Raw genomic sequence first — 22197 nt, forward strand, 5'->3', positions numbered from 1 at the left:
CTTGATTTGCATAATATGATTAACCAGTACTAGTATTGGCTATGTCAGTGCTTACATACTTACTTTAGAAACCTGGTTCTGGCACCAGCTTGGGAAAGAATTTATTAGATCTGGCAGATGGTTTGAGGTAGTTAGATTAACAGCTGAGGTCACTTGAAAAAAAAAATCTACCTTGAACTTTAGCTATATTTATTACTAGTTTCATGATTTGTTTCCCCAGGAAAGAAAAGAGAATTTTCTCCTAGCCAAGATGAAAGGCATGCAAGCCAGTCAGAAAACTTCGGTGACCCTGCAGAGTGAACTTCATGAGCAGGAAGATAAAATGAAGAATCAAACACAGTAAGAATGGCACAAATGAGAGGAGGATCTGAGATTTAAAGGATAATAATAGAGTACTTGACCTCTTGTTTCAAAACATCTTATTTTAAGTAGCTCTAACTAGAATTGATTCTAGTTGATTCCATTGATTTAGAATATCTTCTAAAATTAATTAACTATAATATACAACTATTTCCTCAAACACAGTTTTATAAAGTTCAGTCCTTGAATAATGCAAAAATTCACCTGGGCAGATTTCTATCATATAAGACATGGTTGAGATTTCAGAACTTATATCTAACATGTTAAGGCAATTAACAGACAATTTCTTTAGAACTCCTTTACTAACCTTTGGGACAAAGAATTGCTAGAGAATTGTGTTTTTTGGAAACTCCTGTGAAGATTTTGAATAAAAACTACAACTCCCTCGCTACCCCTTAAAAACAAAAAAAACATAAACAAACAAAAAACTACAACTCCCTCGCTATCCCTTAAAAACAAAAAAAATAAACAAAACAACAACAAAAAAAACTACAAGTCCCTATTTTTACTACTAGTATGAATCACTCTATCAATAAAAACATAAGCATGGGTTTTCCAATGTTTTTTTTTTAAAGTGACCTCTAGTATTGAATATACCCAATTTAAAGCTAAAGTTGTTTTGCACCTACATGTCCTGTATTTACTGATAAGTTCATTTTTTAAATATTTGTTCTTAGAGGTCATCTGAGAAATGATTGTTGTCAGAATTACCAATGTAGCATCTCCCAAAATAACACTGAAATGTGGGAATTGAACTTTATAACTACCTCTGGTATAGTACTAGTCAATTACAGAGGAAACAAAATGCAAGAAGGGACTTACAAAATTCTGTATGATAGAGGGCAAGCTAACTAGGCCAAATCTCTCATCTTCCAAAAGGACTCTAACAGGATAGTGAGTGCAGAGTTTAGACAATGGGCTACATCACATGTGTCTCTTGTGAAATGTCTCACCTCTTTCAGAGGTGTGTGCAACCATTAGAAATTTCTTTTTCAGGGGTGCCTGTGTGGCTCAGTGGGTTAAGCCTCTGCCTTCAGCTCAGGTCATGATCTCAGGGTTCTGCGATCGAGCCCTGCATCAGGCTCTCTGCTCAGTGGGGAATCTGTTTCCCCACCCCCCTCTCTTGCCTGACTCTTTACCTACTTGTGATCTCTCTCTCTGTGTCAAATAAATAAAATCTTTTAAAAAAATTCTTATTCAGCCACAAATATAAGAACACTTTGTGGCCCTAAGCCAGATTTCTTTAATCACAACATTGCAAAGGCTTATTAGGAGTCTTCTATGGAATTAAATTATTTGGAAATGGTATTATTTTACTGGAGGAAGAAAAAAACTTTGGAGCTTTTAAAATGAACATGCTGAAAAGATATAGCCAGTTTGTAATGAAACCCAGATGTAAGGAACTTTGAAAAGAAAAGTACATTTCCTGCTTATGTTAGTGTCAGGCAGAAATCATGTCATATGATCCTGTCTCAGGTTGGACAGAGATGAAATATTGTAACTTGACAATCTACCTCTTAGTCTCCTTTCCACAAACTACCACAGTCTACTCAAGAGTATATTTTCATGGGTTAGAGGTTTTCTGATAAAGATGAGTGCTTGGGGTGTCAGCAGAATGGCTAATGCTCAAGCTTTATATATATTGGCCTAGTAGTACAATTTTCAAGCCAATGCCATTTATTTATATATATATAAAAAAAAAAAGGCCTGAGATGTCTGTGCCCTCTGAGAGGTATATTTAGAGAAGTCTGGTTTTGAGTACAAAGCTCTCCAGATATAACACTTCTGATGAAGGAATTTACAAATTGTAGAATAAAATGATTATGAATACCTCTTAGTAAACAAAGAGATTAAGACTGACATCACTTTGGCAGATTCGGAAACTTCGGGCCCTTGTTCCCTTATAGAAACATTTGGAAAACAAAAACAAACAACAAACCAGAAGAATTGCTAAAATATCTTTACCGTAACTCTGTAAAATAAAGAACCAAAATAGAAGTAAGCCACGGAGGCAAAATTCTTAGCTCTTGACTTACAGAGGATAAATAAGTGGCCCACAATAACGGGGTGCATGAACTGGCCATTCATCCAGTTTTTCAAAAAGCTAGAGGATTTTGGACCCCAGGACTTTGTTCACAATTCAAGTGTTAAACACACGCATACATACATATACACACAGATTGCTTTAAGGGAACTAAGTCTCAATGTGACTCATAAAATGGAGTTGTCATAAATCTTTTCATGAGCCAAGCCATGGGAATATTATGTTACTTGTAAAATAATTGTGTTGTAGTTTAGAGGCTTTGTTTAAATGCACACTAGTTAACAGATGTTTTTATGTTTTTAAAAAAGAAAGAAAGAAAAACCTGTGCTCATAGTAAGATTTAATTATAAAACTAATACCTGGAAATTAAGTCTGTTTTCTTCCTTTTCAATATTCCCCTCAACATACATATACACACATACACACACATGTACACACATGTACAGACATATACACACATATACTGTATTCAAAGTAATTAATTTTCAGAATATATTTGAAAGTAGACATTAACCAGAATTTTTATAAATATAGGAAAATCAATTAGCAGGAATTAAAGGAAAAAGTTTACTAAACAAATAATATATTAAGCAGGAATTATAACCATTTTTTAGTTAATGGAAAGGGAAATATATAATAAGTAATAAAAGTGGAATATAAATGGTTTCTAGAGTCTCAATTTTAAGGAAAAAAAATGTTAGAAACGCTGGAATGGAGTGAAGGAGGCAAGATGGTGGAGGAGTAAGGGACCCTATTTCAGCTCATCCCCTGAATTTAGCTATCTATCTACCAAACCATTCTGAACACGCAAGAAATCAGCCTGAGAGGTAAGAATATATATCTGGATCTCTACAACCAGAAAATCTCTGCAGGTTGCAAGGTGTGAAGGATGGAATTGTGAATCTGCAGGCAGATATCAGAGGATAAACAGAAGGGGGAAGGAGCTGTCATAAGCTGGTGCCTCAAAAGTTATATAACACTGGAGCACAAGAGCATCCTGCAATGGGAACCAGGCACAAACTTGCAGAGAGGTAGCACCCAGGAAAGGGCTTTAGAGCAGGCCCCAGACAGGATCCAGGAACTGCAGGTCCACACACATGAACCTAGACCACTCACAGTTTTAGAAGCCCAAAAGGCAGAGACATGCCCTGACCCTGGGTTGACCTCTGGGATATCTGCTATGGGTACACACCATTACAGGAGTCTGCCTTTTTTAGCAGCACCTACAGAAACAGAGACTGTGTCTTGGAGGGCTCAGTGAAGAGCAGACTATGATTTGTCTCCTCTTGGACAGAGTTTTGGGTGTGACTATTTTTGCTCTGGCTCTCAGAAGAGAGGCAGAAAGCCACCAGAGAACAAAAGCTCAAAAAAATGGTTTCCATTGAGCCCAACCCCTGGACAGGGGCAGAGCATCTCTCCCCAAGTAGGGTTGCCTAAGTAATAGCATGGCAGGCCCTTCCCCCAGAAGACAGAGTGGAAGAACAAGAGGAAGACAACACTAGGGTCTGCATAAAATGGGTGCATCTTGCTTAGGTCGTGGTTAATACTTTGGACTCTGTGTATTCCCTCAAACACCCCTCTGCAGAGTTACTAGGAGGAGGAACCTCCAACAAAGAAAAAAGAGACTATGGCCTCTGGACAGACCTAATGGTTATGGATATAAGCAAGATGTCAGAGATAGACTTCAGAGTAGCAATTATGAAGTCAATATCTAGGCTTAAGAAAAGTATTAGTGACAATATAGAATCTCTAAGGACAGAAATGAGATCTAATCAGGCCAAACTTAAAAATACTATGAATGAGATGCAGTCGAAACTGTATACCCTGACAGCCAGTGTAATGAGGCAGAAGAATGAATTAGTGAGCTAGAAGATAAGATAGAAAGGAAGGAAGCTGAGGAGGCCTGGGATAAACAGCTAGAAGAACATGAGAACAGACTTAAAGAGATCAATGATGTCATGAAACATTCCAATGTCAGAATTATTGGGATCCCTGAGGGGATGGAGAGAGAGAAAGGACTAGAAGGCATATTTGAACAAATTGTAGCTAAGAACTTTCCTAATCTGGGGAAGGAAATAAGCATTTGTGTCCAAGAGGCAGAGAGGACCCCTCCTGAGATCAATAAGAACAGAAAACATCCCAGCATATAGGGAGTAAAACCTGCAAATCTTAGACTCAATGAAGCTATCCTGAGAGCAGCTAGGGGGAAGAGATTTCTTACATATGGAGGGAGGAATATCACAGGGTTGCAGATTGGATAAAATACATGACCCTTCCATATGCTGTCTACAAAAGACTCATTTTGAATATAAAGATACTTCTGGTTGAAAGTCAAGGGATGGAGACCACCTTATGCCAATGAACCTCAAAATAAAGCTGGGATAGCAATTCTCATATCAGAAAAATTAGATTTTAAGCTAATGACTATAGTAAAAGAAGTAGAAGGGACAGTATATCACACTTAAAGGGTCTGTCCAACAAGATCTAACAATTATAAATATCTATACTCCCAACATGGGAACAGCCAAATACATAAGCCAACTATTAACCAAAATAAAGAATCATATTGATAATAATAATTTAATAGTAGGATATCTTAACACTCCACTCTCAGCAATGGACAGATTCATCTAAGCAGAAGATCAACAAAGAAACAAGAGCTCTGAATGACACATTGGACCAGATGGACCTCATAGATACATACAGAACAGAATACTCATTATTCCCAAGTGCACATGGAACTTTCTCTGGAATAGACCATATATTATGTCACAAATCAGGTGTCAACCAATACTAAAAGACTGAAATTATTCCCCGCATATTTTCAGACCACAGTGCTTTGAAACTGGAACTCAATCATAAGAAAAAAATTGGGAAGAATTCAAACACTTGGAAGTTAAAGACCATCCTGCTGAAGAATGTTTGGGTCATGGGGCGCCTGGGTGGCTCAGTGGGTTAAAGCCACTGCCTTCGGCTCAGGTCATGATCCCGGCATCCTGGGATCGAGCCCCGCATCGGGCTCTCTGCTCAGCAGGGAGCCTGCTTCCTCCCTTCTCTCTCTGCCTGCCTCTCTGCCTACTTGTGATCTGTCTGTCAAATAAATAAATAAAATTTAAAAAAAAAAAGAATGTTTGGGTCAACCAGGAAATTAAAAAAGAACTTAAACAATTCATGGAAACCAATTAGAATGAAAACACATTGATCCAATACCTATGGGATACTGGAAAGGCAGTCCTAAGGGAGAAATACATAGCCATCCAAGCCTCACTCAGAAAAGTAGAAAAATCCAGAATGCACAAGCTAACCTTACACCTAAAGGACTTGGAGAAAGAATAGCAAATAAAAGCTAGACCAAGTAGGAGAAGAGAAATAATAAAGATTAGAGCAGAGAGCAATGAAATACAAATCAGAAAAACAGTAGAGCAGATCAATGAAACTAGAAGCTGCTTCTTCGAAAGAATTAATAAGATTGATAAACTTCTGGAAAGACTTACTAAAAAGAGAAGAGAAAGGACCCAAATTAATAAAATCATAAGTGAAAGGGGAGATATCATGACTAACACCAAGGAAATAGAAATAATTATTAGAAATTATTATCAGCAACTATATGCCAACAAATTAAGCAACCTGGAAGAAATAGATTCCTTTCTGGAAACTTAAAAACTACCAAGACTGAAACAGGAAGAAATAGACAATCTGAATATGCCAATAAAGAGTAATGAAATCGAAGCAAAAAAAACAAAAACAAAAACAAAAAAACAAAAAAACAAAAAACCTCCCTAAAAACAAGAGTCCAGAGCCAGAAGGCTTCCCAGGGGAGCTCTATCAAACATTTAAGGAAGAAATAATATCTATTTTTCTGAAGCTGTTTCAAATAGATAGAAACAGAAGGAAAACTTCCAAACTCATTCTATGAGGCCAACATTACCCTGATTCCAAAACCAGGCAAAGACACCATAAAAAGAATTACAGACAAATATCCTGGATGATGGGATGGGTACAAAATAATAAGATCCTAGCCAATAGAATCCAACAGTACATTAAAAGGATTATCCATCACGACCAGGTGGGATTTGTTCCTGGGATACAAGGGTGGTTCAATATTCATAAATCAATCAACATGATAGAGCACATTAAAAAAAAAAAAAAGACAAGAACCATATGATCCTCTCAATTGATGCAGAAAAAGCATTTGACAAAATACCGCATCCTTTATTAAAACTTTTTAGAGTAGAGGGATAGAGGGAATATACCTCAATTTCATGAAAACCATCTATGAAAAGCCCACAGCAAATATCATTCTCAATGGGGAAAAGCTGAGAGCTTTTCCCTTAAGGTCAGGAACATGACAGGAATCCCCACTCTCACCACTATTGTTCCACATAGTACTAGAAGTCCTAGCATCAATCACCAGAGAACAAAAGGAAATAAAAGGAATCCAAATTGGCAAAGAAGTCAAACTCTCTCTCTTCACAGATGACATGATACTTTATGTGGAAAACCCAAAGACTCTACTCCAAAATTACTAGAACTCATACAGCAATTCAGTAATGTGGCAGGATACAAAACCAATGCACAGAAATCAGTTGCTTTCCTATACACTAACAATGTAACTGTAGAAAGAAAAATTAAGGAATTGAGTTCATTTACAATAGGACCAAAACCCATATGATATCCTGGAATAAACCTAACCAAAGAGGTAAAGGATCTGTACTCTAGAACTTTTTATGAAAGAAATTGAGGAAGACACAAAGAGATGGAAAAACATTCCATGCTCATGGACTGGAAGAATAAACATTGCTAAAATGTCTATGCTTCCCAGAGAAATCTACACTTTCAATGCAATCCCTATCAAAACACCATCAACATTTTTCACAGAGCTGGAACAAACAATCCTAAAATTTGTATGGAAACAGAAAAGACCCCAAATAGCCAGGGGAATGTAGAAAAAGAAAACCAAAGTTGGGGGCATCACAAGCTATATTACAAGATATATTGACTTCAAGCTATATTACAAAGCTGTGATCATCAAGACAGCATGGTACTGGCACAAAAACAGACACATAAAACAATGGGAGAGAATAGAGAGCCCAGAAATCAACACTTGACTCTATGGTCTAGTAATCTTTGACAAAGCAGGAAAGAATATCCAATGGAAAAAAAGACAGTCTCTTCAATAATGGGTGCTGGGAAAATTGAACAGTCACAGGCAGAGGAATGACAATGGACCATCCACTTACACCATACACAAAGATAAACTCAAAATGGATGAGAGACCTCAATGTGAGACATGAATCCATCAAAATCCTAGAGGAGAACATAGGCAGTAACTTTTTTGACCTCTGCCGCAGCAACTTCTTTCATGACACGTTTCCAAAAGCAAGGGAAACAAAAGCAAAAATGAACTTTTGGTACTTCATCAAGATAAAAAGCTTCTGCACAGCAAAAGAAATAGTCAACAAAACAAAGAAGCAATCCACAGAATGGAAGGAGATATTCACAAATGACATTACAGATAAAGGGCTGGTATCCAAGATCTATAAAGAACTTGTCAAACTCAACACCCAAAAAACAAATAATCCAGTTAAAAAATGGACAGAAGATATGAACAGATGCTTGTCCAAAGAAGACATCCAAATGGCTAACAGACACAGGGGAACTTTCTTATACTGTTGGTGGGAATGCAAACCGGTACAGCCATTCTGGAAAACAGTATGGAGTTTCTCCAAGAAATTAAAAATAGAGCTACCCTATGGCCCAGCAATTGCACTACTGAGTATTTACCCCAAACACACAGATGTAGTGAAAAGAAGGGGCACCTGTGCCCCAACGTGCATAGCAGCAACGTCCAAATAGCCAAACTGTGGAAGAAGCCGAGATGTCCTTCACCGGATGAATGAATAAAGAAGATGTGGTTCATATATACAATGAAATTACACTCAACCATTAGAAGGGATGAATACCCACCATTTGCATCGACATGGATGGAACCAGAGGAGATTATGCTAAGTGAAATAAGTCAATCATCATATCATTTCACTCATATGTGGAACTTAAGGAATAGCATGGAGGACACTAGGGGAAGGAAGGGAAAACTGAAGGGGGGAAAGTCAGAGGGGGAGATGAACCATGAGAGACTATGGACCCCGGGAAACAATCTGAGGGTTTCAGAGGGGAGGAGTTTGCGGGGAGGAGGTAATAGGGTAATGGGTATTAAGGAGGACACGTGTTATAATGAGCACTGGATGTTATACGCAAATAATGCATTGAACACTACATCAAAAACTAATGATGTACTGTATGGTGACTAACATAACATTAAAAAAAAACTGAATGACATGGTTGGTAGCATTTTGTGATTTTTTTGGTAAAATTTTTGGTTGGTAACATTTTGGTGATTTTTGTTTTCTTCTTTCTACTTTTGCACTTTTTTAAAATCATCTACAGCAACAATTGACCGATATTTATTTTTTATTTTTATGTTTTAAATAAGGATTTTATTAATTTCCTTGAGAGAGAGCACAAGAGAGAACAGAGGGAGAGGGAGCACAAAAGGAGAGGCAGACTACCCCTGAGCGGGCTTCAGTGTGGGACTCAATCCCAGGACCCCAAGATCATGACCTGAGCTGAAGGCAGATACTTAATCAGCTGAGACACCCAGGCACCCTGATTGACTGATTTTTAGTTAAAAGAGTAAATAAAAGCATTTCTTAACATTCATGCATCTTATTTAGATTGTTAAAACTACAAGATGTCCTTATGCTTATGTAGATACATAATACTTTGAAAAGCAGAACTCTGGGTAATAATCATAGTTCATGATTCTTATGTTCATGTCTATTAATTTTTAGTTTCTCACTTTACTTATTGTACTAATTTTTATACGCAGAAGAAAAGATACCCAAGACAGTCTCCTAATGACACAGCGATCTTTAGCACATTTTTTTTCGACAGCAAATTCAGATACAACGCTGTCATTTCCATGGTCATTATCCTATGAAATGCCTCTTGATTACACTCTGTCTAGCCCTCACTTTAGTGGACTAACTGTATCAACAATTGGGCAGAAGACTCCTAAAACTACAAGACTTTCCAGATCAGAAAACAGCTTGGGTAAGCAAAACATGTACCAATTTTTTTAAGACAATTTTTAAATCATGTAGTTTAATAGATTCTTTATATGCCTAGAAGTCAGAATGAATTCCAACAACACAGATTTCTTAATGTCATATGCAGAGTAACTTGATTATGCTCAACATTGATCCTAACACTAAGTCATATTCAGGTCATATAAATGTATGTGGCCAAATGTATCATCCCCATGATTAAAATATCTTGAATTGTCATAATCGTTAATGGGTTGATGTTTTAGATGCTCTAGAATTGCTAGATAAAAATTCTAATGTATAGTATTAACTCCCCTTCCTCTGAACACTACCAGAAAGATTTAAGCAATGTCTTGTGTATTTGTGCCACTAGGAGACTTATAGCTTAAGTAAGGAAAAAACAGACATATAACAGAAAGAAACAAAATAAATGGTAAGAAAATGGTGGAAAGATAGAACATTAATGAATTTGGAGGAGAAGAAAATGAAAACAGTACTACAATAGGAAAAAGTTGGGTTTGGCAGTTGCCAACAGTGTAAGCAATGCACTCAGCAATATCCACAGTGTGTTCCTCATGATGTTAGGGAACTTCAAGGGAATGTTATCATGTTTTACTGAAAACATCATGGTCTTGGAAACAGAGGACTTGTCTAAAGGATATTTCTACACTGTGAGATAATAGGTTAGGTATCCCTGAGTCCTATTACACCCACAAGTGCAAAATAGGGATTAAAATATCATTTCACAGGGCTGGCCTAATGATTAAATAAGATATGTATGAAAATCACCTAGCATATAGTAAGTACTTAATAAGAATTACTCATGAATATGAATATATCTGTAAGCACCTCCTCCTCATTGAATAGGCTAGATTTGGGGTCTGTATCTTACTTACCAGTCAACAAGTTTCAAAACTGGTAGCATAAACACACCCATGACTACTTGATGCCTCTATTTTCCTCTATTACTCTGTGGATATTTAAGCCTGGCTGTTGGTTGTCTGTATTTTCATTTTGTTTCTGATATTTTGCTAAACTTGTGACACAGTGTTATGTAGGATATTGATCTACTGCCATTATTCCCTATGCTTCATTGTTTGTATGCCTATAATCCATTTTTTAAAGAAGCCTCCTAAGATCACACTGACCTTTAGCAATGACTAAAATCCATACACTCTTAAGTGAAAATACCAACTTACATCTAGGGACAGAATATTTTTCCTTCTTTATCCCTGTATCATCATGGTATATGTTCTATATTTGGATTAAACTGTGCAAGATCTTAGGGAAAAAACAAATTATAGTGGTTTCCCCTTGCAAGATGAGAGTTGAGCTGGGATGTGTAATCTTCTTCAGTTATTGTAGATTCAGATCTGTAGGTAAATGCCTGGATCCAAACTCATTGCCTTTGGTTCCTTTCCATCTGTTCCTCTAGATGAAATAACAACTAGAACTAAAATTAATCTCTTCTTCCTTTTTACAATATAAAGGTTTTCATTCCTCAAGATAGGCCATCAAAAAGGATACTATATAATCTCCTTCCCCAAAGGAATTTAAGGATTAAATAAATACTGAAGTGACTGGGAATGAACTAATTTAATTCCAAATATTTCTTCTAGACAAAATATTTTGAGGAATCCTCTTTAGAAAGCGTGTGTTTATTCATTGCTATCTTTCGCCTTGCTTTGGTTTTGTTAAAGATACAAGAATATGAAACAAACTCTAGATTGTCTCAGTCTTTTGATGATTTTGGACACAGTGAACTACACTATTATAGTGAACTACAATAATTGCTGTCACTTACTATATACCTGTTAAAAACTAGACACTATACTAGGCAGTTATCTACATTTTCTTCAATCCTCACATTACCTTACACAAGGTTGTATTATTTTATGTTCAGGAAAATGGAGAATTAGAAAGTTTAAATCAGTTGGCTTACGAAGTGGCAGAGCTGGGATACAATTACAGGTCTGTCTAAATCCAAGACACATTGTTCTAACCATGTCATCAGGGTCTCTCTCTAAGCGTTACTCACTCTTTGCAGACACATCACTAGATTTATCCAGGCTGCTGCTTTCCATGCAAAATTATAAAAACTATTTTGTATTTAAATCTTAGTAGTGAAAATTTTAAAAGAACAAATTTCCAAGAGGATACTAGAGACTGATTAAGCATTACTCTCTCTTTCTAATAAACTATTTTAGTTGATTAGAGGAAATTTAAGTCCTTACCTGGCAAAATTACTAATTATTTGTATGAAGGGTTCATTTGCAGTTTTAATTTGTGGGTAGTAATTTGGGAGGATGGCTAATATGAAATAAAGTTGTATTTATATATAACATGCCCAAATTTGAGACGCTCAAATATTTACCTCCTTGAGAACTTATGATGCTTCTAGTACAATGGAATAATCAATTAAATAAAAGTCATTATGCTAATGATGTTATTGATAATTTAAGATAACTGACATAATCTCTTAGGAATTGTGTGTCACTAAAAATAATCACTAGTTATTTCATAGACTTTGGCGTATAGCTTTTAATTATCCTCATTGAGTTTGAAAGTGACAGTAAAATGCATAAAGAAAATAATTTTGTAGAAGCAAAGAACAAAGATAGTGGCTTTGCGTTCTTTTAATGCCCTTTTATTTACTTCTCTTTGTTTCTTTCTTCTTTGCTTTCTTTGAAAGGAATCAACAGCTCCATAATGACAAAGAGACAGGCTCTGCCATACCTTGCTCCTGAGATACCAGTAACTGGGGAAGGAGAAGATTACTTCCTATCTTTGTTTGGTGATTCAAAGAAACTTCTTTCACACTCATCCCCTGCAGAGAAAGCCTGGAAACACTTTTCTATGATTCTTGAAGAAGTAGGCCAATCTAGAGCCAGGTACGTATTTAACATCTTCTATTGGAATAGGAACTACTTTACTTCAGTAGGAAATGAAGATTTAATCTGATATTACATTCCTGATTTTATCTAAAACCCTAAGCAGGGGCACCTGAGTGGCTCAGTGGGTTAAGCCTCTGCCTTCAGCTCAGGTCATGATCCCAGAGCCCTGGGATCGAGCCCCGCATCAGGCTCTCTGCTAGGCAAGGAGCCTGCTTCCCAACCCCTCTCTCTATCTACTTGTGATCTCTGTCTGTCAAATAAGTAAACAAAATCTTAAAAAAATAAATAAAATAAAATAAAGCCCTAAGCAGTTTAATGAAATATAACTGTTTTATGTTCTGAGCAATGATAAGAAATCAATGTAATTTATTAGGGAACCAAACAGGGAATGCTGATTTTTCAAGCATGCCAGAGGAAACAGCACTACATAATCCCTACAAATAAAGTCAACTCTATTTTTTGTTATTGGTAAATCATTCATATGGATTTAGTGTCTTTTTTTCTCTTCTACTAGGTGCTTGAGTTCAAAATAGAAGGAAAATTGATCCATTTTTATGGTGGTTGGTATCTATGGCAAAAAGAATTGGTCAGGAAGAAAGTTGATATTAGAGCTAAAATAAAAGAGCTGACTCATTTATACATTTACTTAATCCTGCTTTTCTTGTTGCTTTAACAACAGATTGAATTGTGAATTATTAGAAATAAACACAAGTCGACAGAGTATGAGAGGGCTAAAAGGAGTTTCTAGCCGGTTTAAAGATCAATCATAAAGGAAACTGTTCTCCCCTTAGGTCAGATTTCCTAAAATCAACCACTATTACCATTCAACTATAGTGAATAATTAAGTGTTCATGCAACCATCTAAAAGTGCTATATGAAATTATTAATTCAACATCTAACCAGTGTGTTAAGAATGATGATCTATTGGAGCAAAAATTCAAATAAAAAAAAAAAAGACTTGTGAATATGGTTTTAAGAACTTTCACTCAGACCAGAAAGACCTGCAGGTAAAAGCATTGAGAGAGGCAAATAAAGTACCAAGGCATTTAGAGAATTTTCTCCCAGCAGAAGATGACCTGGGAAGACTTTGTGAAGGAGTTGTTAAGTAGAATTATCTAAGAAAGATAAGTAAATTTTGGATATGCACTAGTTCTCAATTGTACCTACAAAGTTGAATCAGCTGAGAGGTTTTACTGTCCTGACCCTAGCCTAGACTCTTTGAGTCAGAATTTCTAGTGATAGAATTGAGCATTGTATTTTTTTTTTAAATCCCATGGTAATTCTAATGCACAGTCAAGGCTGAGAACCAGCAGCCTAGAGAGAAGGAGCAGCATAAACAAAGTGAAGGAGGCAGAAAAAGCTGGGATCAGGTCGATATAAGGCACTTTATAGCATTGCCCCACTGAACAGTGCATCAGTTGGTATAACAGAGCTGTAGGGGCCAAGATTGGGGAGTGATCACAGGGAGCCTTGAACACCAGGATGAGGAATTTGATTTTTATAATAGGAAATGGGAAGCAACGGGAAAGTTTCAAACAAAGGAGTAACAGGATCATGACTCAGAATGTTGAACTGTGGCAATGAATATTATGAATGAATATTGGATTTTGGTCAAATGCTTTTTATGCATCTACTGAAAAGATCATATGGTTCTTCTTTATGTTAAAGCAACCATACACACTTAAAATGAACCACCTTTGATCATAATATTTATTCTTTTAATATATTACTGAATTTTATTGGTTAAAATTTTGTTTCAAATCTTTACATCTGTGTTTGTGAAAAGTATTGATCTGTAGTTTTCTTCTCCTGTAATGTGTTTGCTTTGACATAAGGTAAAGCTTGCCTCATAGAATGAGTTGGTATATATCCCCTCCTCTTTCATTTTCTAGCTGAGTTTATATAGAAGTAAATTTTTTCTTAAATATTTTATAGAATTCATCAGTGAAGCATTCTGGGCCTGGAGTTTCTTTGGGGGAAGGTTTTTATCTACAAATTTTATTTCTTGAAAATAGATATCATGATATTCCAGTTATCTATTTCTTCTTGGATAGTTTGTGTCTTTCACACAATTTGTCCATTTCAACTACTTTGTCAGATTAATTGTCATAAAGTTGTTCATAATATTCCTTTATTATTCTTTTAGTATCTGTAGTGATGTCACATTTCTAATTGCTGATACTGGTCAGATATGTCTTCTATCCGTTTCCTGATCAATCTTGCCAGAGAGTCATCAGTTTATTGAGCCTCTCAAACTACCAGTGTTTGGTTTCATTGGTTTTCTGTGGTTTTTGTTTTGTTTTCTATTTTGTTGATTTCCATTCTGATATGTGTTTACTTTCTTCTGCCTACTTTAGGTTTCCTTTCCTTTTCTTTCTCTAGTCTCTCAAGGTGGAGTCTGAGATCATTGATTTTATACCCTTTTCTCTTCTAATATAAACATTTAGTAAATTTCCCCCTAAGTACAGCTTTAGTAGCATCCCACAAATTTGATATGTTGGATTTTCATTCATTTCAAAATACCTTCTAATTTCCACTTACTTTCTTCTTTGATCTTTGTGTAATAAGAAGTGTATCATTTAGTTCCCAAATGTTGACAAATTTGCAAGTTACACTGATTTTCCAGATATGTTTTTATTATCAATTTTTAATTAAATTCTATAATGGTCAAAGAACATACTTTGCACTACTTGAGTCCTTTTAAAGGTATTAAGACTTGTTTTATAGTCAGGATATTGTCTATCCTGGTAAGTGTTCTGAGTGAACTTACAAAGAATTTGTATTCTGATGTTGTTGAGTAGAGTATTTTATAAATGTCATTCAGGTCAAATTTGGTTGCTGGCATTAAGTTACAGTCTTTTTGCTGCTTTTATGTCTACTTATTCTATCAATTTTTGAGAAAGGGGTATTAAAATCAACTATAATTGTGGATTTATTGATTTTGCCTTGCAGTTCTATCAGTTGTTTCTTTTATATACTTTGAAGCTCAGTTACTAGATTTACAAACATTTGAAATTGTTATATCCTCTTAATGAACTGATCTCTATATCATTATGAAATGACCTTCTTTATCCCTGGCATTATTCTTAGTTCAGAAATCTACTGATATTAATATAAGCATCCCAGCTTTCCTTTTCTTGTTGTTAGCATGGTAAGTCTTTTTCCATTCTTTTACTTTTAATCTATTTGTGTCTTTATATTTAGAATGCATGTTTTGTAAGTAGCATGTAGTTGAGACTTGTTCTTCTATCAAGTCTAATAATCTCTGTCTTTTGAGCATTTAAACTGTTTACATTTAAAGTAATTGTTAATATTTGTTTTCTGTTTGTCCCAACCATTCTGTGTTGTCTTTCTCCTCATTTTCTGTATGCTTTTGAATTGAGTATTATCAATGATTCTATTTTATTTCCATTATTGGCTGATTAGCTATAACTCTGTTATTTTAGTGGTTCCTTTAAGGCTTGTAGGATATCTTCAACCTATCACAGACTACCTTCAAGTGATATTATACCACTTCACAAATAGTACAAGAATTTTCAATAGTATTCATTTCTTTCATCCCAAACATTGTATTTTTGCTATCACATATTTTATTTCTACATATGTCATAAATCCCATGCTCCATAGTTATTTTGTTTAATAATTATTAGAAGAAATTTAAAATATAAGAAAAATATGTTATATATTTACCCTCTTATGTTTTCACTGTTTTCCAGTATTTCTTTTTTGTAAATCATGTTTCCATCCCTTATAATTTTGCTACTACCTGAAAAAGAACTTCCTTTATTGTAATATGGATCTGCTTGTGATGAATTCTTTCTTCAGTTTTTAAACAGCTTTATTGATATATCATTGACATAAAAATGGTGTGTATATGTATACATATATACATGATGTATAATGATGTATTAAGTTATTTTATTTGTCTTTTTGGTTTTTTATTAAGATGTAATTGACATATAATATCGTGTAAGTTTAAGGTATACAACATGATGAATTAATACTTATATATTGTGAAAGGATTACCATTAAGTTAGTTAACAGATCCATTACCTCACATAATTATCTTTATGGTGTGTGTGGTGAGAATATTAAGATCTATCTTCTCAGCAATTTTTGAGTATATAATACAGTATCATTAACTATAGTCACTGTGTTGTACATTAGATCTTTAGAACTTACTCATTTTGCTTAACTGCAAGTTTGTACCCTTTGAACCACATAATCCCATTTCTGCCTCCCCCAGTCCCTAGCAACAAGCACCATCAAGATCATACAATATTTCTTTCTGTATCATGCTTATTTTGCTTAACATAATGTCCTCCAGTTCCATCCATGTTGTCATGCATCCATATTGAAGTCAGGATTTCCTTCTTTTTAAAAACTGAATATTTCACTGTGTGTGTGTGTGTGTGTGTGTGTGTGTCTGTGTGTGTGTGACATTTTCTATACCCATTCATCTATTGAAGACATTTATGCTGTTTCCATATTTTGACTATTGTGATAATGCTGCAATGAACATGAGAGTGCAGATATCTCTTCCTCATCGTCATTTCATTTAATTTGGATATATATCCAGAAGTGGGACTGCTGGATCACATGATAGTTATATTTTTAATTTTTTGAGGAACTTCTGTATGTTTTCCATAATGGCCTTATTAATTTATATTCTCACCAACAATACAAGTGTTCCTTTTTCTCCACATCCTCACCAGCACTTATATTTTATTTTTTTTCTTTTTTTAAAGATTTTATTTATTAATTTAATAGAGAGCACAAGAGCAGGGGGGAGAGGGAGCAGGAGAAGCAGCCTCCACACTGAGCTGGGAGCCCAACATAGGGCTCTATCCCAGGACCCTGAGACCATGACCTGAGCTGAAGGCAGAAGCTCAACAGACTGAGCCACCCAGGCACCCCATCTTTTCTTTTTGATAATAGCCATCCTAACAAGTATGAAGTGATATCTCATTGTGATTTTGATTTCATTTCTCTGGTAATTTGTTGTTGAACACCTTTTCATATACCTGTTAAACATTTGAATTTCTTTTTAAAAGTTTCTATTGTGGTCCTTTGCTATTTTTTAATCAAGTTATTTCCTTTTTTGCTGATGAAATGTATGAATTCCTTATATATTTTGGCTATTAACCCTTATCAGATAAATGGTTTACAAATATTTTTCTCATTCTATGGGTTGCCTTTTCATTTGTTAACTATTTCCTGTCCTGTGCGGAAGTTTTTTAGTTTAATGTAATCCCCCTTGTTTAACATATACTTTTGTTGCCTGTGCTTTTGGTGTCGTACCTAAGAAATTACTATCAATACCAATAGCAAGATTTTTCCCCCTTTTTTTCCCCTATGACTTTATGGTTTCAAGTCTTATCCCGTTTTGAGTAATTTTTGTATATGGTGTGACATAGGGGTCCAATTTCATTCTTTTACATGTGGCTATCAGTCTTCCATCATTCACTGAAGAAACTATCCTTTCCCCATTGTGTAATTTTGGCACTCTTGTTGAAGATCAGTTGACCATAATTTTTATGCATGGGTTTGTTTTGGGCTTTCTATTCTGTTCCATTGGTCTATATGTCTATTTTTATGCCAGTACCATACTGTCTTAATTACTTTAGCTTTATAATATAATTTGAAGTAAAGAAGTGGGTTACCTCCAGCTTTTTTCTTCCTGCTCAAGATTGCTTTGTCTATTTGGGGTCTTTTGCGGTTCTATATGAATTTTGAGTTGTTTTTCCAACTTCTGTAAAACACACACGCACACACACACATACACAGGTCTTTGGTATTTTGGTAGACATTGCATTGAATCTATAGATCACTTAGGGAAGTATGAGCATTTTAACAATTTAGTTCCTCCAGCCCATGAACTCGCAATGTCTTTCCATTTATTTTGTCTTTTAAATTTCCTTCATCAATATTTTGTAGTGTATAAGTTTTCAATATTATAGTACAATATATAGTACAATTTCAGTGTACAAATCTATCACCTCTTTGGTTAAGTTAATATGTAAATATTTTATTCTTTTTATTGCTAATATAAGTGAGATTATTTTCTTAATATCTGTTTTAGTTAGTATATTATTAGTGTGCAGAAATTCCACTGATTTTTGCATGTTGATTCTGTAGGTACAACTTTACCTAATTCATTTTTTCTAATAGCTTTTTGTAGTGTCTTTAGGATTTTCTACATATATGATCATGTCATCTGCAAATAGCTGTAATTTATGTCTCTTCTCATTTGATCATCTTTAATTTTTTTTCTTACCTGATTGCTCTGACTAGGACTTTAAGGACTATGTTGAATAGCAATGGTGAGAATGAACATCCTTGCCTTGTTCTGGATCCTAGAAAAGCTTTCAGGTTTTCCCCATTGATTTTGTCTTTTACCCAATGGTGATTTAAGAATGTGTTATTCAATTTCCATGTATTCATGAGTTGTCTTGTTTTCTATTATTGATTTCTAGATTCATTCACTGTCGTTTGAGAAGATAGCTGGGATGATTTTAATCTTAAATTGTTGATTTATTTTGTGGCCTAACATGTGATCTATCCTGGAGAATGTTCTGTGTGTGCTCAAGAAGAATGTGTATTCTGCCACTGTAGGGTGGCTGTATAATAGACATATCCATTTTGTCTATTGAGTTATTCAAGTTAGCTGTTTCCTTATTGATTTTCTACCCTCAATATTCTGTCTATTATTGAAAATGTGGTTATAAAATTTCATATTATTGTATTGTTGTCATTGTTTCCCTTTAGTTATGTCAATATTTGTTTTATATATTTTGGTGCTCTGATGTTGGGTGGATAAATATTTACAATTTTTACATCTTCCTGTTGAACCGACCCTTTTATCAAAGACCTTCATATAAAGGTCTTAAGAATGACAATTTTTTACTTAATGTCTTTTTATCTAAGTATAGCTACCTCTACTTTATTTTGTTTAGCATTTGCATGAAGTCTATATTTTTTTCTATCCATTTTCTTTCAAATTATGTGTGTCCTTATATCTAAAATTAGCCTCTTATAAACAACACATTGCTGGATATTGTTTTCTGTTTTAGTCTATTCAGCCATTCTATGCCTTTTGATTGGAGAATTTAACCCATTTACATTTACAACCCATTTACATTTAAAATTACTATCAATAGATTAAAAACTTGGTATTGCCATTTTGTTCATTGTTTTGTTTTCACAGTTCCTTTGTTCCTTTCTTCCTCTCTGTCTTGTTATTTGATAAATTTCTGTAATGGAATTTATAGGGATTTTCTGGTTATCATAATGCTTGTATAAATCTTCTTGCAGCTTTAACTGTCTATTTTGATTTCATAATTACTTAAATTCAATTCAATATAAAAATTCTATGCTTTTACCTCACATACATTTTGTGTTCTTGAAACCAGAATTGGCTTTTTTTAATAATGTGAATCCTTTGCAAATTTTCATATTTATAGTTATTCTAAATACTTTTGTTCTAACTTTTATGTTTGATTATTAGTAATTTGTGCACAACCACGAGTGTCATATTATTTTGTATATATAGAGAGAGAAATAGACATATAGATATATACATTTGCCAATGAGATTTATACTTCCACATATGTTCCTGTTGTGTTTAGTGTGGGTTGTTTTTTTTTTTTAAGATTTTATTTATTCATTTAAGAGAGAGAGAATGACAGAGAGAGCACAAGCAGGGAGAGAGGCAGAGGGAAATGGAGAAGCAGACTCCCCACTGAGCTGGGAGGCCAACATGGTGCTCAATCCCAGGACCTGGAGATCATGACCTGAGCCAAAGGCATACTCTTAAGCATCTGAGCCACCCAGGTGTCCTGTTTAGTGTGTTTTTTAATTCCATTTGAAGAACTCCTTTAAGCATTTATTGTAAAGCAGTTTTAATGGTTGAAAAACTCCCTTCATTTTTGTTTCTCTGAGAAATGCTTTATCTCTCTTTCACTTTTAAAGGATAGCTTTGCAAGGTACAGTATATCTGGTTGGCAATTCTTTCTTTCAGTACTTTGAATATACCATCCCGTTTCCCCTGGTGTACGCAGTTTCTGTTGAGAAATCGGCCTACAGTATTATGGTGGTTTCCTTGTATGTGATTAATCTTTTTTCTCTTGCTGTTTTTGGAATATTTGATTATGATGTGCCTTGGTGTATCTTTCTTCAGGAATTCTATGCTTGGGCTTTGTTGAGCTTCTATGATTTGCAGATATATAGACTTAAAATTTTAAAATTATAGAAAATTTTAGGTAATTGTTTCTTAAAATATTTTGTCCCTATCTTTTCCTTTAAAGAGTCCAATTACACATGTACCAGGCCATTTGAAGTTATCCCACAATTCACTAATGTTCTATTCTTTTTTAGTCTTTTTTCTTCTGTGTGTCTCATTTTGGATAATATCTATTGCTATGTCTTCAAATTCACTAATATTTTTATCTGCAAGGACTAATCTTGCTAATCCCATCTATCATATTTTTACTTCAGCTATGTCACAATCATGTTCAATCTTTCATCTAGATTTTGTATATACCAATTATAGTTACAAAGACTTTGCTTTTTCTGCTATTTTTGACATCTTTGTCCATTTTGGATCAATTCTGATCAATTTTTATTTTTACTTCTCCTTATTATGGGTTGTATTCAACTTATTTACATATCTGGTAATTTTTTATTAAATGCCAGCAGTTGTCATTTTTAGGTTATAGGTTATTTGAGTGCTGGAATACCTTTGTATTTCTAAAAATATTCTTGAGCTTAGTTCTGGGATGAAATTAAATTACATAGAAATAGTTTGAGCCTTTGGGGACTTGTTTTTAAAATTTGTTTAGTGGTGAGGGATCCAAGATGGCAGAGGAGTAGGACACCTTAGTTTTGTCTGGTCTCAGGAACTCAGATAGGTAACTATCAAATCATTCTGAACACCTGAAAATTCAACTGGAGATCTAAAAAAACAATAGCTGCAACTCTACAAATAGAAAAGCAACCACTTTCTGCAAGACAGAATGACAAGATGGAAAAACTCACCTCAAAAATGAGAACAAGAGGCAGTACTGTCTGCCAGGGACCTGATGAGTATGGATATAAATAAGATATCAGAACTAGAGTTCAGAATAATAATTATAAAGATACTAACTGAGCTTGAAGAAAGCATAGAGGATTATTTGACCATAGAGTTGAAGGTCCATATCTGGGCTCTCTATTCTGTTCCATTGATATATGTGTCTGTTTTTGTGTCAGTACCATGCTGTCTTGGTATTCACAGCTTTGTAATATAGTTTGAAATCAGGCATTGTGCTGCCCCAAGCTCTGTTTTCCTTTTTCAACATTTCCTAGGTGATTGAGGGTCTTTTCTGGTTCCATAAAAATTTTAGGATCATTTGTTTCAGCACTTTGAAAAATGCCATTGGTATTTTTATCGGGATGGCATTGAAAGTATAGATTGCTCTGGGAAGCATAGACATTTTCATAATGTCTAGTCTTCTGATCCATGAGCATGGAATGTTTTTCCACATTTTTTGTATTCTTCAATTTTTTTCATAAGTGTTCTGTAGTTCCCAGAGTATAGATCCTTTACCTCTTTGGTTATGTTTATTCCAAGGTATCTTATAATCTTCAACAAAGTAGGGAAAAAATATCCAATGGAAAAAGGGCAGTTTATTCAATAAATGGTGCTGGGAAAATTGAATAGCTACCTACAGAAGAATGAAACTAGAACATTCTCTTACACCATACACAAAGATAAACTGAAAATGGATGAAAGACCTTAATGTGAGACAGGAAC

At 34.7% G+C, this 22197-nt stretch overlaps 1 protein-coding gene across 1 annotated transcript in view; it reads left to right on the top strand.

Annotated features, from left to right (window-relative positions):
* Nucleotides 1–250: 250 nt before the first annotated feature.
* Nucleotides 251–22197, top strand: part of LMNTD1 (lamin tail domain containing 1) — a gene marked incomplete at both ends in the record, with an annotated part of 132814 nt that continues 110867 nt past the window's right edge. The window contains 3 exons of the mRNA XM_080810238.1: nucleotides 251–339; nucleotides 9294–9517; nucleotides 12203–12401. Of these exons, the coding sequence (XP_080666364.1) occupies nucleotides 251–339; nucleotides 9294–9517; nucleotides 12203–12401 (512 nt within the window). The remainder of the gene's footprint in view (nucleotides 340–9293; nucleotides 9518–12202; nucleotides 12402–22197) is intronic.

This window comes from Martes martes (assembly GCF_963455335.1).
Source record: "Martes martes genome assembly, chromosome: 8".
NCBI classification, from domain to species: domain Eukaryota; kingdom Metazoa; phylum Chordata; class Mammalia; order Carnivora; family Mustelidae; genus Martes; species Martes martes.